Source organism: Stenella coeruleoalba (genome assembly GCF_951394435.1).
Source record: "Stenella coeruleoalba genome assembly, chromosome: 12".
NCBI lineage: Eukaryota > Metazoa > Chordata > Mammalia > Artiodactyla > Delphinidae > Stenella > Stenella coeruleoalba.
This window is the reverse complement of record NC_137158.1, coordinates 47329378-47342286: the sequence shown is the minus strand read 5'-3', so window position 1 is coordinate 47342286 and position 12909 is coordinate 47329378. Positions and strand designations below refer to the sequence as shown.

The 12909-nt window shown below is 38.6% G+C and overlaps 2 protein-coding genes across 11 annotated transcripts in view; one reads left to right on the top strand and one right to left on the bottom strand.

The window, feature by feature from the left end:
* Positions 1-5083, bottom strand: part of KPNA5 (karyopherin subunit alpha 5) — a 49262-nt gene extending 44179 nt beyond the window's left edge. For 3 of the 5 annotated variants that reach the window (XM_079939867.1, XM_079939870.1, XM_079939871.1), the window contains exon 1: positions 4829-5083. The gene's annotated coding sequence lies outside the window, so the exon portion shown is untranslated. Of the gene's footprint in view, positions 1-4411; positions 4722-4828 lie in introns of all 5 variants that reach the window. The other 2 variants (XM_079939868.1, XM_079939869.1) reach the window with 2 other exon arrangements.
* Positions 5084-5714: 631 nt separating this feature from the next.
* ZUP1 (zinc finger containing ubiquitin peptidase 1) overlaps positions 5715-12909 on the top strand; it is a 28082-nt gene continuing 20887 nt past the window's right edge. The window contains exons 1-3 of one of the 6 annotated variants that reach the window (XM_079939421.1): positions 5715-6378; positions 7792-8367; positions 11282-11392. In XM_079939421.1, the coding sequence (XP_079795547.1) occupies positions 6108-6378; positions 7792-8367; positions 11282-11392 (958 nt within the window). In that variant the 5' untranslated portion in view covers positions 5715-6107. Of the gene's footprint in view, positions 6605-7791; positions 8368-11281; positions 11393-12909 lie in introns of all 6 variants that reach the window. The other 5 variants (XM_079939424.1, XM_079939420.1, XM_079939419.1 and 2 more) reach the window with 5 other exon arrangements.

Here is a 12909-nt window from a genome sequence, read left to right as displayed (position 1 = left end):
TTAGGAGAGAAGAAAACAGATACTGATAACTCTCAAAACAACACAAGATGTTTACTCTAGGGCAATTAAATTCAGACTCATGGATTAAATAGACCAACAAAACCCATTCTGAAAATTATGTACAAAGAATACATTTCTTCACCGCCATATCAAAATTGGAGCAAAATGACCAAATATTTTAGAACTTAACTATCAAATAATAGATTTTGGTCTAAACACAAAGTCATTACCCTAATTCCACTGATTCTGAGATGCACTCCCCCATCCCTGGTATTTTAAACTTTCTGTAAGTGAGATGCATCTTAAAATTACTGTCAGCCAGGAACTAATCATGAAATAGTTGGGTAAAAAACTTCTAAATTACAGCTTATGGAAAGATCAAGAAATAACCAGCAATGAATTATCTTATTTTCAATAAAATATGGTATCAGGCTTCAGTAAGCACACCTCACGTATTTATTGGGGTCTGTCTTCTTTCATTTACTTAAGGCACTGCCTAAAGAACTAAAGCCACACAGATCATGACCTGAGTTATGGCTGCCTTACCAGTTTTCAGTACTAGAGTATAATTAGTTCTTTTAAAATACTGAAATACTTCTACTTTATTTTTAAGTAGTTTTATTATGTTTTTTTAAAATTAACATTTATATAAACATTTTAATAAGTATATTTAAAATATATATTTTATATAAATATAAAATTGTATATTTGAATATATATAATAGTTTTAGAATAAGAATTATAAACACTTCTTAGTATTATATTAATATTTTGGTATTATTGGAAACAAATACAAAATTACTAATACTATAACCTATCCTGCATTTACACATTAAAAAAAATCAGTCTAAAGCAGGGTTTCAATTTGAATTTAATATGAGAGATAATTAATACCTATCTAGAATGTTATTCTGATAAATTCTGATGACATACCCATGTATAGCCAGAGAGAATGCTGTAATCAATTAGCACTTATGAAGTAAACAGGAGAGAAGGAGAGATGGGCATTTATATGCTGTCCCTGATATAGAAGAGCTAGATTAATGAACTGGCAAATTATATTTTAAGTAGTAAAGTACACTAAAACATAAGCATTAAATCCTGCAGGAGCACAGAAGACACAGAAACTAACTGTGCCTTAGGGAGTTCTGAAAGTTTTCCTAGTTATCCTGTCTTAAAGAATGAGCAAGAATTTGCCAGGGAAGAGGATGAAAGGGGAAAAGGAAGGGAACAAGTATGTCAGACAGAGGGAATATATGTAAACACAGAATTCATGAAGAAGCCTGGCATAAACATGGAACAGTAAGAAATCAAGTGTACCTGAACAAGAGGATGCATGGGAGAAGGGGCAGGAGATAAAGCTGGAAAGGTAGGTAAGAAAACATATGCTTCCTGCAATCTGGTTGAGAAATCTGGACTTGATCCTAAGGAATAGAATTAAAGAAATTAAAGTGAAGGTTGTTTCAAGCTTTGATGATAAAGACCTAAACTATATTAGTAGCTGCGTTGAAAAATATAGAAGACAGATTGATTCCAGAAACATTTCAGAAATTGATTCAATAAGAATTAGAGGCCAAATGAATGTAAGGAATATGCAGTAAGGAAGAAAAAGGAGTTGAGTATGACTCCATGGTTTTTAGTGTGAGCCATTTCAGTATAAGGACAAAATAACCCAAAATAAGGAATACCGATAAAGGAACAGAGTGGTGGTTTTGTTTTCTTGCCTCCATGTTTTTGAGATGAAAATAATGCATTCAATTATACAGCAAAAATCACTCTTTCAGTACATGAATTTGACAAAATGCACAGGCATATAACCAACACAGTAAGATACAGAACAGCTTCATAACTCCCCCCAAAACTTCCTCACGCTGCTCCTATTAGTCCTTCTCCCACTCTTAAAACCTGACAACCACTGATTTGTTTTCTACTTCCATAGATCTGCCTTTTCCTGAATTCCACATACATGAAATAATAACAGTATGTAGTCTTAATTGGCTTCTTTCATTTAGCATAGTTCATCTATAAGTCATCCATATTGTTGGCATGTAACAATAGATTATTCCTCCTTATCGCTGAGTAATATTCTATTGTACAGATATACCACAGTTTATCCATTCATTTACTGAAGGACATTTAGGTTGTTTCTAGTTTAGGGCAGTTACGAATAAATCTGTTATAAACATTCATGTACAGGTTTTTGTGTAAAAGTAAGTTTTCATTTCTCTCGGGTAAATACCTAGGAGTAGGATTGATGAATAATACGACAAGCGTATGCTTCGCATTTTATAAGAAACGGCCAAACTACAAAGTAACTATAACATTTTGCATTCTCATTAGCAACATATAAGAGTTCCTGTTACTCTGTATCCTGGCTATACACTTGGTATTGTTAGAATTTTGTTATTGTTAATTGTAGCCATTCTAATGGTATACAGTGACTTTTAATTTTAAATGTATTAAATTTACAGTACATAGGGCACAAACAGAAAGTTTTTATTTATGGATGGTTAAAAATGAGTCAAAGCTCAGGAAAAGAGTGCTGAATGATAATCCAAGAGCATTAGAGATATAAAAGAAAGATGCCCAAAGGAGAAATCTTAAGGATATTCACATTTCAGTGGAAAATGGAAAGAACAAAGGAAACCAAAAATAAACAGGAGGATCAGAAGAAAATAAGAGTCATGAAAAAGAAGGGAATTCTAAAGATAAAGGAGTATTTCAGTTGTAGTAGCACTAAAAACAGGTCACCCAATTTGTTCATTCATTGATTTATCCAGCAAGTTTAAGTGCCTACAATAAGCCAAGTACCATAGGAAGGAAGCAATAGATTTGATAATTAGGTCACTGGTAAAGACATTGAGAAATTTCATTAGTGGTGGAGCTAAAGGGCGAATGGAATGGGCTGAGGACTTCACAAGGATTTAAAACTTTGTGCTTCTGAACTTTTATTATTAACTTTCTTAATAATAACAATGTTTAGCATTATTCTCTACTTCATATACAAAAATTCTGTCACATTAATAAAAGCTTAGGCTCTTGGAAGGGAAAAACAGAGATCAGAGTTCATGACAGAGCAAACTGGGCTTCAACATTAGCTGCTCAATTATGTTCAACAGTATAAAATATCTTAGCAAAATGAAATGTTTGCAGCAATAAACCTCTTTAATATACTTACCACCTATACATTAGGCATCTTCTAGGCCACTGGCCTCTAAACTTTTTGATCACATATCCTATGTACACAGAATACATTTGGGAATTCCATGTACACAAAATACATTTGGGAATTCATCCTCAACATGTTTATTTATATACATGTATTACTAGCTTAATAAACTATCCCATTATAAATTCACAGATAGAAAAGTTTTTTAAAAAACAGAGTAGTTTTAAAAGGTAAACAAACAGAAGTTCTAATATTTTCTCCCCACATCTGATTGAATCACCTTGTGCCTCCCAACACACACAGCAGACACTACTCCTTAATACCATCAGTCTAGGCAAACCTTTCAATATAAATGTTAACCAAATAAAATCTAGCCCCAACAACTCATACATCATTTGTTCCTTTTTCTTCTGTAGTACGAACTTCCTGTCTCTTATTTAACATCTGCATCCTCACTGCAGTTGCTTCAAAGGGGATGTAAAGTTCAAGGAAAATGATCTTTAAAGGGGCCTCACCCAAGGGGATTGTTTCTTTCTCTGGATTATAGCTTTAAAAACTACTGTACTTCAAAGGCTGCTGTCTCATACAAGTTATTTTAAATATAAGAAATGCTATTCAAACACTGTAAAGTTGCCAGAGGAATTTTTTTTCAGTCATAAGCTTATTTTTCACTCTCCTCTTTGAAAAACTGCTGACGTTGGGCAAACAACTGGAATCCGAACTTTTTCTAATATATATTAACGGAATTTCTTGTCTCCATAAAGCCTCCATTTCCAGGGGCTAGGGTGGCTGTTAGTAAAATTACAAGATCAGTACAAAGGGGAAAGTGCACCAACCAGAAGATCTAAAGGACAGAGCCGTTTGTTTACCAAGAGGGAAAGTCATTTTCTTACAAAATATAAATCACTGAATGTTGTAATTAAGAGACCTCAAATCAGAAGGCTTTTTTTTTTAAAAAGTGTTCAAAAAGCCGAAGAGTTAATGCCCATGTCATATTCTTTTGAAGTATCACTATCCCGTTTAACAGCTTTCAACTCCTTTCATCTCTTATGCATTATCGAGGAGACACGATTAAATTTTCATCTTGGAAGTGAGGTGGCCGACTATTAGAGAGAAGCATCTAAGCCACGCTCGCCCGCGTCCAGGACTGAGCCCTTCCCGGCACCTGCATCCAGGTGGAGGGCAGCTCGTGGAGGTAGAGGGTGCGACCTAACATGTGTAGGCCCCTGGGACCGAACCTACCTTATTCTGGACACGGTGAAACTTCTAATAAGCTGAGCCGCGGGACAGATTGCTGAGCCCCAGAAGTGACAGGCAACGTTTGACAAGACCATGTACCAAAAAATGGAACTACCGAGAAACAGTGGAGCAGAGCGGCGATAGGATGAGATCCTCTGCCTGAAGCTCCTTCAGAGGACCAGCCCGGCTCTCGGAGAGGCTCAGTGCTCCCCGCGACTTCGCCTCCTCAAGAGAAAGGTCCGGCTGCCACGCCCCCGCCACCGCTCTCTCCTGGGGAAGCTGAGAAAATCAGGGCTTGGCCTGGTTCTGAACCCTTTGTAGGGGAAGGGGTAGATCAAAACAGTGGCCTCAGGAACTAGTAGCTCCCAAAGGGACCAAACCCGAGGCTCACCCAACCTGTCCAGTGTCACTCCTACTTACCTATTAATGTGGCACTATCCGGCGCTCTGACTTTCCAGTCCCCAGCTGCGGCGTCTGCTGCGGTAACAGCGGGGTCACCACTCCGCCCCTAGCGATGAGTCTGAAGACCAGGCTCGCAACTCAAGATGGCGGCCTCCTGCGCCCCTCACCCGAGACCCCAAGGCTCGCCTCCCAGAAGCCCTTGCACGCGGCGGCGGCGGAGGCTGCGGCACTGACCAGCAGAGGGGGCGGAGAGAAGCGGAAGCCCCAGCGACACCCACCCATTGGGGAGCCGGCTCCTGCCCGGACTCCGGGATTTTAACCTGGAGCAGTTGCCGTTGCAGGAGTGTGTCCTACTGCCCTAGTCCTCCGTGCCAGCTCTCAGTCTTTCATTCACTCATTCGTTGATTTGCTCACCCATCCATCCATCCACCCATTCATTTGTTCATTTTACAACGTGGTATATTGCTGGAGGGCATAATCTGTGCCAGGCATTGTTTGATATTGGAGGTACAACAGTGTACACAACGGATAAAAATCTTAACCTCGGCCTTCCCTGGTGGCACAGTGGTTGAGAGTCCGCCTGCCGATGCAGGGGACACGGGTTCGTGCCTTGGCCCGGGAGGATCCCACATGCCGCGGAGCGGCTGGGCTCGTGAGCCATAGCCACTGAGCCTGCGCGTCCGGAGGCTGTGCTCCGCAAAAAAAAAAAAATCTTAACCTCATGGAGCTTCATTTGTTTCAAGCGTTTCAGTTATCTATTTATTAAAATTTTTGTATTCTGTAACATCTGTGGATTTTTGACAAAAAAGTAGTCACTGATATATGAAATAAATAACTCCAGATAAAGTACTCTAAATTATTATAACACATATATAGACTTGTAATCCACCCTGGGGTTGAACAAGCAGTATTGAAAACAGACTGTTTTCTACATGTAGTGTTAGGCACAGAATATGCAAGATAAATAACACGATTCCTTCCCTGAAGAAACTCCTGTTTTCCATCTCTTGTTCTTTTTGTTCTCTTTTCTGAGAAATTTTTTGGGCTATACTACAGCTCTCCATTGATGTCTTTTTTAAAATTCTGCTATTGTATTTTTTAATTCCCAAGAGCTGTTTCATATTTTTAATTCAGGGATCAAGATAGCGTTATCTTGTAACCTTGAGGCAAGAACGTGTCTTTGTCATCCTCCATAGCTCTGAGTTTGGCACGCTGTAGCATTATAAGCCCTTTATTGATAACGTAATAGAGTGCTACTCAGTCAGGCCCTGGATAGTGGGTATTGTGGATTCGTGTAATGCCCTGGGACTTGCCCTCTCCTCGTAAATTAGGCGTTGGAACCTTGTCGGGAAGATGCAAAAAGACTACGACTCCCAGAATGCACTACAACCCAGATTGGCGTGAAGCGGTGCATGCTGGGAGTCCCTCCCTTCCGGGGAATAGAAAAAGAGCTTTTTTGAATTCGTTCCTGGAGGCTGAAGCTTTTCGGAGTCCCTGGTTCTCTTCTCGGTTCACCGTGAGTCTCTGGGTAGAAAGAGGGCCTGCCTCAGTCTTTTACGCCGGGAAAGGTAATCGACGCCGCGCACGAACTCCTCTGCCCGCAAGCCAGACGGCGTCAGCCGCGGGATCCGAAGAGGAAGCCAAGCACAGGGCAGTGTGGCCGGCCTGTGGCCGGCTGTCCAGGCCAGTAGGAACTGACCGTCCAGCCCAGGTTCCCTGGGCCCAACGCTTTGACCCAGTTAGTATCGGGGCTGGTTTCCTGTCCTGGCCCGGGATGCTGGCATGGACCCTTGGGTAGGCTCCGGCACCTCTCGCCGGCCTCCGTACTTCTCTCATCCCCTTGTTGTGATCTAAGTGTTAGGGAGTTGAAGCGCATCATTGTGCGTCCAGCTGTGTCCCAGCCCGGGGAACGTAGAAACTTCTCTGCGTGTGACGTTCTTCCCACTGGGGGTTTGGGAGAATTTTCATCTAAAATCAGAGACTATTTTCACTTACCTGAAGGGATGGAAAAAAGGACAAAGTTGGGAGTTCTTAGAAAGCTACATTTATTTAAATGATGGAAATAATTTTCTTATTTTTCATTTCCTGTTTGTTTTCTGAATAGTTTTTAGCTGAACGGTAATCTGTAGTAGAAAGGTTGTGATGGTGATTGCTTTTTGAAAATTACTTTTAGCAAAATCACCTTTGTGTCAGTAGCCAGTACATTATTTGTCCGTAAAACCCAGAAATGACTGCTGATTTAGTACAACTCGTTTTGTAGACCGAACCTCAAAGAGGTGAGATGTCTCACCTAAAATTATGAAACCTGAGATTATAATCCAGTTCTCTTTGACTCTGGAATCAGTGCTGTTTTCTATGATGCTCACTCTGCTTTTATTTCTTTGGGTGGAGAGTACAGCCTCTGGAGAGTGACTGGGTTAGCATTTTGGCTAACCATTTTCTGGCGCTGGTGACATATCTGAGCCAGGGTTTCCTCCATATAGAATGATAATAATGATGCTTGAATTGGTTTGATACATGTAAAGCTCTTTAACTGTTAACTGCTATTATAAAGATTTATTTACCCAATTCATTGTTAATAACTTTAAAGTTTTTTATTTAGATATATCAGTTGGTAAGGTTTCTTCTCTTTGTTTTCTCTTACTTGACTTATTTTACCTGGGCAAGTTTATAAACGTTATTTTTTCTCTACCTCAGTCCAGATACACACTTTTTGGAATTTTTGAAAAATTATTTACTTTAATTTGCATTATTATTGCCTTTGTTTTATCGAAACCATAAACTTGAAATACAGTAGTGAAATTTTGGTTGTGATTTATAAATAAATTTGTGTATTTGAGGAACAGTAAGTACATTGAAAATTTCTTTATCTAAATAATCCAGTTATAAATAACAAATATAATTGCTTGAAATCATTTTATAAAATGTATTTTCTTCAACTTCTACTTTCTAACTTAAAATAATATTGTATTCTTTTCTAGTTACCTGCTGTACCATGCTATCTTGCAATATATGTGGTGAAACAGTAACCTCAGAACCAGACATGAAGACTCACCTCCTAATTGTTCACATGGAAAATGAAGTTACATGTCCATTTTGCAAGTTGTCAGGTGTGAATTATGATGAAATGTGTTTTCATATTGAAACTGCTCATTTTGAGCAAAATGAACTAGAAAAAAACTTTGAGAGGATTAATACAGTACAGTGTGGAACTTCCAATAGCAGGAAGGACAGCACCCTACAGTGTAGAATGGAAGTTAATTCAAGTATTCATTCAGCTTGTGCATCTAATCATCCGAAAATTTCAGCTCAAGGCCCGCCTAACAATGGTATTTTAAAACATAAAGGCTTTCATTCAGAGAACTTAACTGAATCTAGAAAATTCCTGAAAAGTAAGGAAAAACAGTCTGACCGAACCAAAATTAAAGGATCAATTTATGAAGCAATGTATAGTCCTCCTGAATGTCCATTCTGTGGAAAAATAGAAGGTTGTAGTCAAGATATGGAAACTCATGTGAAAACAGAGCATGCCGATCTTTTAGACACTCCATTAGAAGGTAAAGTATTCGTTTTATATAATAAGTAAGTAGCAGTAGTCTCAGTTTAATATGTGGTGTCCCAAAAGTTGATTTGTAAATGAGATCACTACAAATGTGTTTTCAATTTGTTTATAACATTGTTCATTTGCCATTATTGCAATATGAAAATACAATAATGGAAAAGAGTTTTGATGCAAATAGTAAATGTTTCAGCTACATTGAAAATAGTTTTAGAAACTTTCTGAGGAGAAATACACTCAGAGTCCAGTTTGCAGAGGCCATTTTTTTTTTTTTTTTTTTTTTGTGGTACGCGGGCCCCTCACTGCTGTGGCCGCTCCCGTTGCATAGCACAGGCTCCGGACACGCAGGCTCAGCGGCTGTGGCTCACGGGCCCAGCCACTCCGCGGCATGTGGGATCTTCCCGGACCGGGGCACGAACCTGGGTCCCCTGCATCGGCAGGCAGACTCTCAACCACTGCGCCGCCAGGGAAGCCCTGCAGAGGCCATTCTTTTATTTACCACCAGCCCAGTGGCATCTGAACTGTCTGGAACTCAGATTTTGTTACCAAGTTCTAGTTTGATTCTGTTATGATCAGAGAACAAACTTTATGGTTTAAGTTCTTTTGAATTTCTTGAAACTTGTTTTATGGCCTAAGGTATGGTATATGGTCTATCTCAGCACATGTTCCATAGACACTTGGGGAAAAAATGTGTGTTCTGTGGTTGTTGGGTCGAGTGTTCTATATTTGTCAATTAGGGTATGTTGTTTGATCGTGTTCAGATCTTCCATGTCCTTGCTGATTTCCTGTCTAGCAGTTCTACCGGTTTTTGGAAGGGAGTTGAAGTCCCTAATTATAATTGTGTATTTGTCTGTTTTTCCTTTCAGCTCTATTAGGATTTGTTTCATGTATTTTGAGGCTCTTTTATGGGTGCATACACATTTAGAATCATGTATTTCTTTGATACCATTGAGTTTTTAAGAGTAATTTATATATTTTGGATGCAAGTCCTTTATCAGATAATGTTTTATGCAAATATTTTTTCCTGGTCTGAGGCTTGTCTTTTCATTCTCTTAACAGTGCCTTTCACAGCACAGAAGTTTTTACTTTTAATGAAGTTCAACTTACTTGATTTCTTCTTTCATGGGTTATGCTTTTGGTGTTGTATCAAAACTCCTTGCCAGACCCAAGGTCACCTTTCCCACGTTATCTTCTAGAAGTTTTAGAGTTTTGAATTTTACATTTAAGTCTGATTCATTTGAGTTAATTTCTATAAAAGGTTAAGGAGAGTGCATAAATTCATTTTTTGAAATCTAATAAATGCTATTTTTTAGGGAAGTTTCAGGTTCACAGCAAAATTGAGTAGAAAGTACAGAGATTACCCGTATACCCTCTGTCCCCTTATCCTCACAACCTTCTCCATTATTCAACAACCCATACCAAGTGATAGTTTGTTAAAATCAGTGAATCTACATTGACACATCAATATCACTCAAAGTCCATAGTTTACATTAGGGTTCACTCTTGGTGTTATATATTCTACAGGGGTTTTTTTGGGTTTTTTTGTTTGTTTGTTTTGCGGTATGCTGGCCTCCCACCGCTGCGTCCCCTCCTGTCACGGAGCACAGGCTCCGGACACGCAGGCCCAGCGGCCATGGCTCACGGGCCCAGCCGCTCCGCGGCACGCGGGATCCTCCCAAACTGGGGTCGAACCCGCATCCCCCGCATTGGCAGGCAGACTCCCAACCACTGCGCCACCAGGGAAGCCCTATTCTACAGGTTTTGACGAATGTATAATTACATGAACCCACCATTTAGTATTTAGTATCATACAGAATAGTCACACTGCCCTAAAATTCCTCTGTGCTCCACCTATTCATCCTTCCCTCCCCCTGGCAACCACTGATCTTTTTACTATCCATATTTTTGCCTTTCCCAGAATGTCATATAATTGGAATCATACAGTATGTCGCTTTTTCAGATTGGTTTATTTCACTAAGTAATGTACATTTAAGATTCCTCCATGTCTTTTTATGGCTTGATAGCCCATTCTTTTTTTTTTTTAAGCGTTGAATAATATTCCTTTGGATGTGCCACAGTTTATTTATCTGTTCACCTACTGAAGGACATCTTGGTTGCTTCCAGGTTTTGGCAATTATGAATAAAGCTGCTATAAATGTCCATGTACCGGTTTTTGTGTGGACAGAAATTTTCAATTCATTTGGGTAAATACAAGGGAATTCATGATTCTGGATCATATGGTGACAATGTGTTTAGTTTTATAAGAAACTGCGAAACCCTTCCAAAGTGGTTGTACCATTTTGCATTCCCACCAGCAGTGAATGAGAGGTCCTCTTGCTCACATCCTTGCCAGCATTTTGTGTTGTCAGTGGTCCAGATTTTGGTCATTCTAATATATGTGTAGTGTTATCTTGTTTTAATTTGCAGTTCCCTAATAACATAATAACATTTTCGGTACCCAGTATCAGCCAGGTCTTGGTCTTGTAGAGGTACCATTTCTTCTGTCTTGGGCATGCTCCCAACTAGGGCATTTGATCCCAGTGTCCTGCTTTTTTGCTGAATGCTTGAATTCTGCATGTCACCACGCAGTTTGGAGGGTACTGAGAATCCAGCCCCCAAAGTCCATATCTGAACTGGTCTCTACTTACCATTTGATTTTCCTTTTTCCTTTTCTTTTCTTGTTTTGACTACGGAGCTAAATGTTTATTATTAATATTTTCCTTTATTGTAAGAGGTTTGTGCTTATGCTCAGGCTTTCATCTTGACCCTAGAAGTAGAAAAATTGCTTTAAATCCAACTACAAAGAGCTTTTACTTATTTAATAAAGTTAGTGGGTAGTAGAGTCTTTGACTTGGGGTGAAAAATTTTAAGGTTTTAAAAATCAAACCAACTAAATTATATCTCTAATACAGATTGTAATCAACCACTCTATGACTGCCCTATGTGTGGGCTCATCTGTACAAATTACCATATTCTCCAAGAACATGTTGACTTGCATTTGGAAGAAAGCAACTTTGGACGAGGTATGCCTATATGTTTAAAGATAAGAATGTCATGATTTGATTTCTACTTCCTAGGATACTATCTACTTTTTAGATTAGTGTTATAGAGGGAAAAAAAAACCCACACTGGTTAAAAATAAATCTGTCCCTTAAAAAATTCTAATACCGCTTCAACTTTTTAAAGAAGTTCTTTCACAGAAAAGTTATAAAGGATGAACTATTGTGACTAACAACTGAACTAGGGGTGTGAATCCAGGGTTTTGACCTAGAACATCAGTATTTAGAAGACAGTGAAATATTGTACAATTTAAAAAATCTTTTTGATTTATAAGTTGAGACCATTCTTTCAGCAGCTGGAAGTAGTTGAATTTAGCATCTTGTCAGTAAAAATTGTTTACGAACTAGGAAGCTGCCATATGGCACATATAATTTTAAAAAGAATATGAACTATGAGACTTAAAAGTTTTTCAAGTGCATTTTCAGATACTCTTCTAGTTTCTTTATTACCACCTACTAGTTTTATAAGAGATTCTAAAGTTTTCCTCTGTCCCCTATTTTTTTTAATAGTGGTATTGATTAAGTAATCATGAGGGTGCCTTAGAAGTGGAAAGATCCTATATGATTTTCACAATTCCATTGAAACAAAATGTAATGTAGACCTAAAGAGAAACCAATTGTGTTCTACTGGATTTCAGTTTCTTAGGGTACATAGATATCTCCTGTTAATGCAGGGGTTTTTAGTGTTCATTATCAATGATCCTAGCACCACTTAGTGATGTCCAGGGACAGCATTGACTGCTCACTCAGCCTAATACGAAGATGAGAATTACTGGAGTAAAGATGGAACAGTTCTCTACTGTGGTGGTTCTTTACTAATTACTATGGCAGAATAAATCTCTGAAGTTGAGAGTCTAATAGTTCTTACTTTGTTTATGATAAGCTTTGTATGGGTACATAAATTATTCTGTAAGCCTGTAGTGGGTGATGAGAGAAAAATATGGTCTGAGTGAATCACTGTTGATAGCTTCAGAAGTATGCTAAGAATCAGTTTTGAATTGCATATTTCTACCAGTGGAAGTAGGGACAAATTAGGAAGATGTAGCAGAGGCTGAGAGATTTGAAAGGAAAGAAAGAATATTCAAATACATAATTAAACCATCAAATTGGGAGGTCAAGGAGATGCTGGCCAGAAGGCACTCACTAATGGATCTGTGGGACACTGGGTAGAGAGGAAAAAGGGCAAGATGTTCCATAGTTGTACTATTTGCTTAGGGGTCAGACTGTAATTAAGTTACAATCTAATATCTGTACTTTGCAAACTTACATTTTTACCTTCTTTATTATTTCCTTCCTCCCCCTAGTATTTCTTTTAAAAACCAATATGCCTTATTTTTGTTAATGAGGGGCACTGCTCAAGGGTGCTACTTAATTTCTCTAAGTTCTGGTTTCCTTAGTAGATAATAATACCTAACTTCCTAAGGTTGTTATGAGGATCCAAATGAGATAATTAATAAGAAGTGCCTGTCACAGCGTAAACA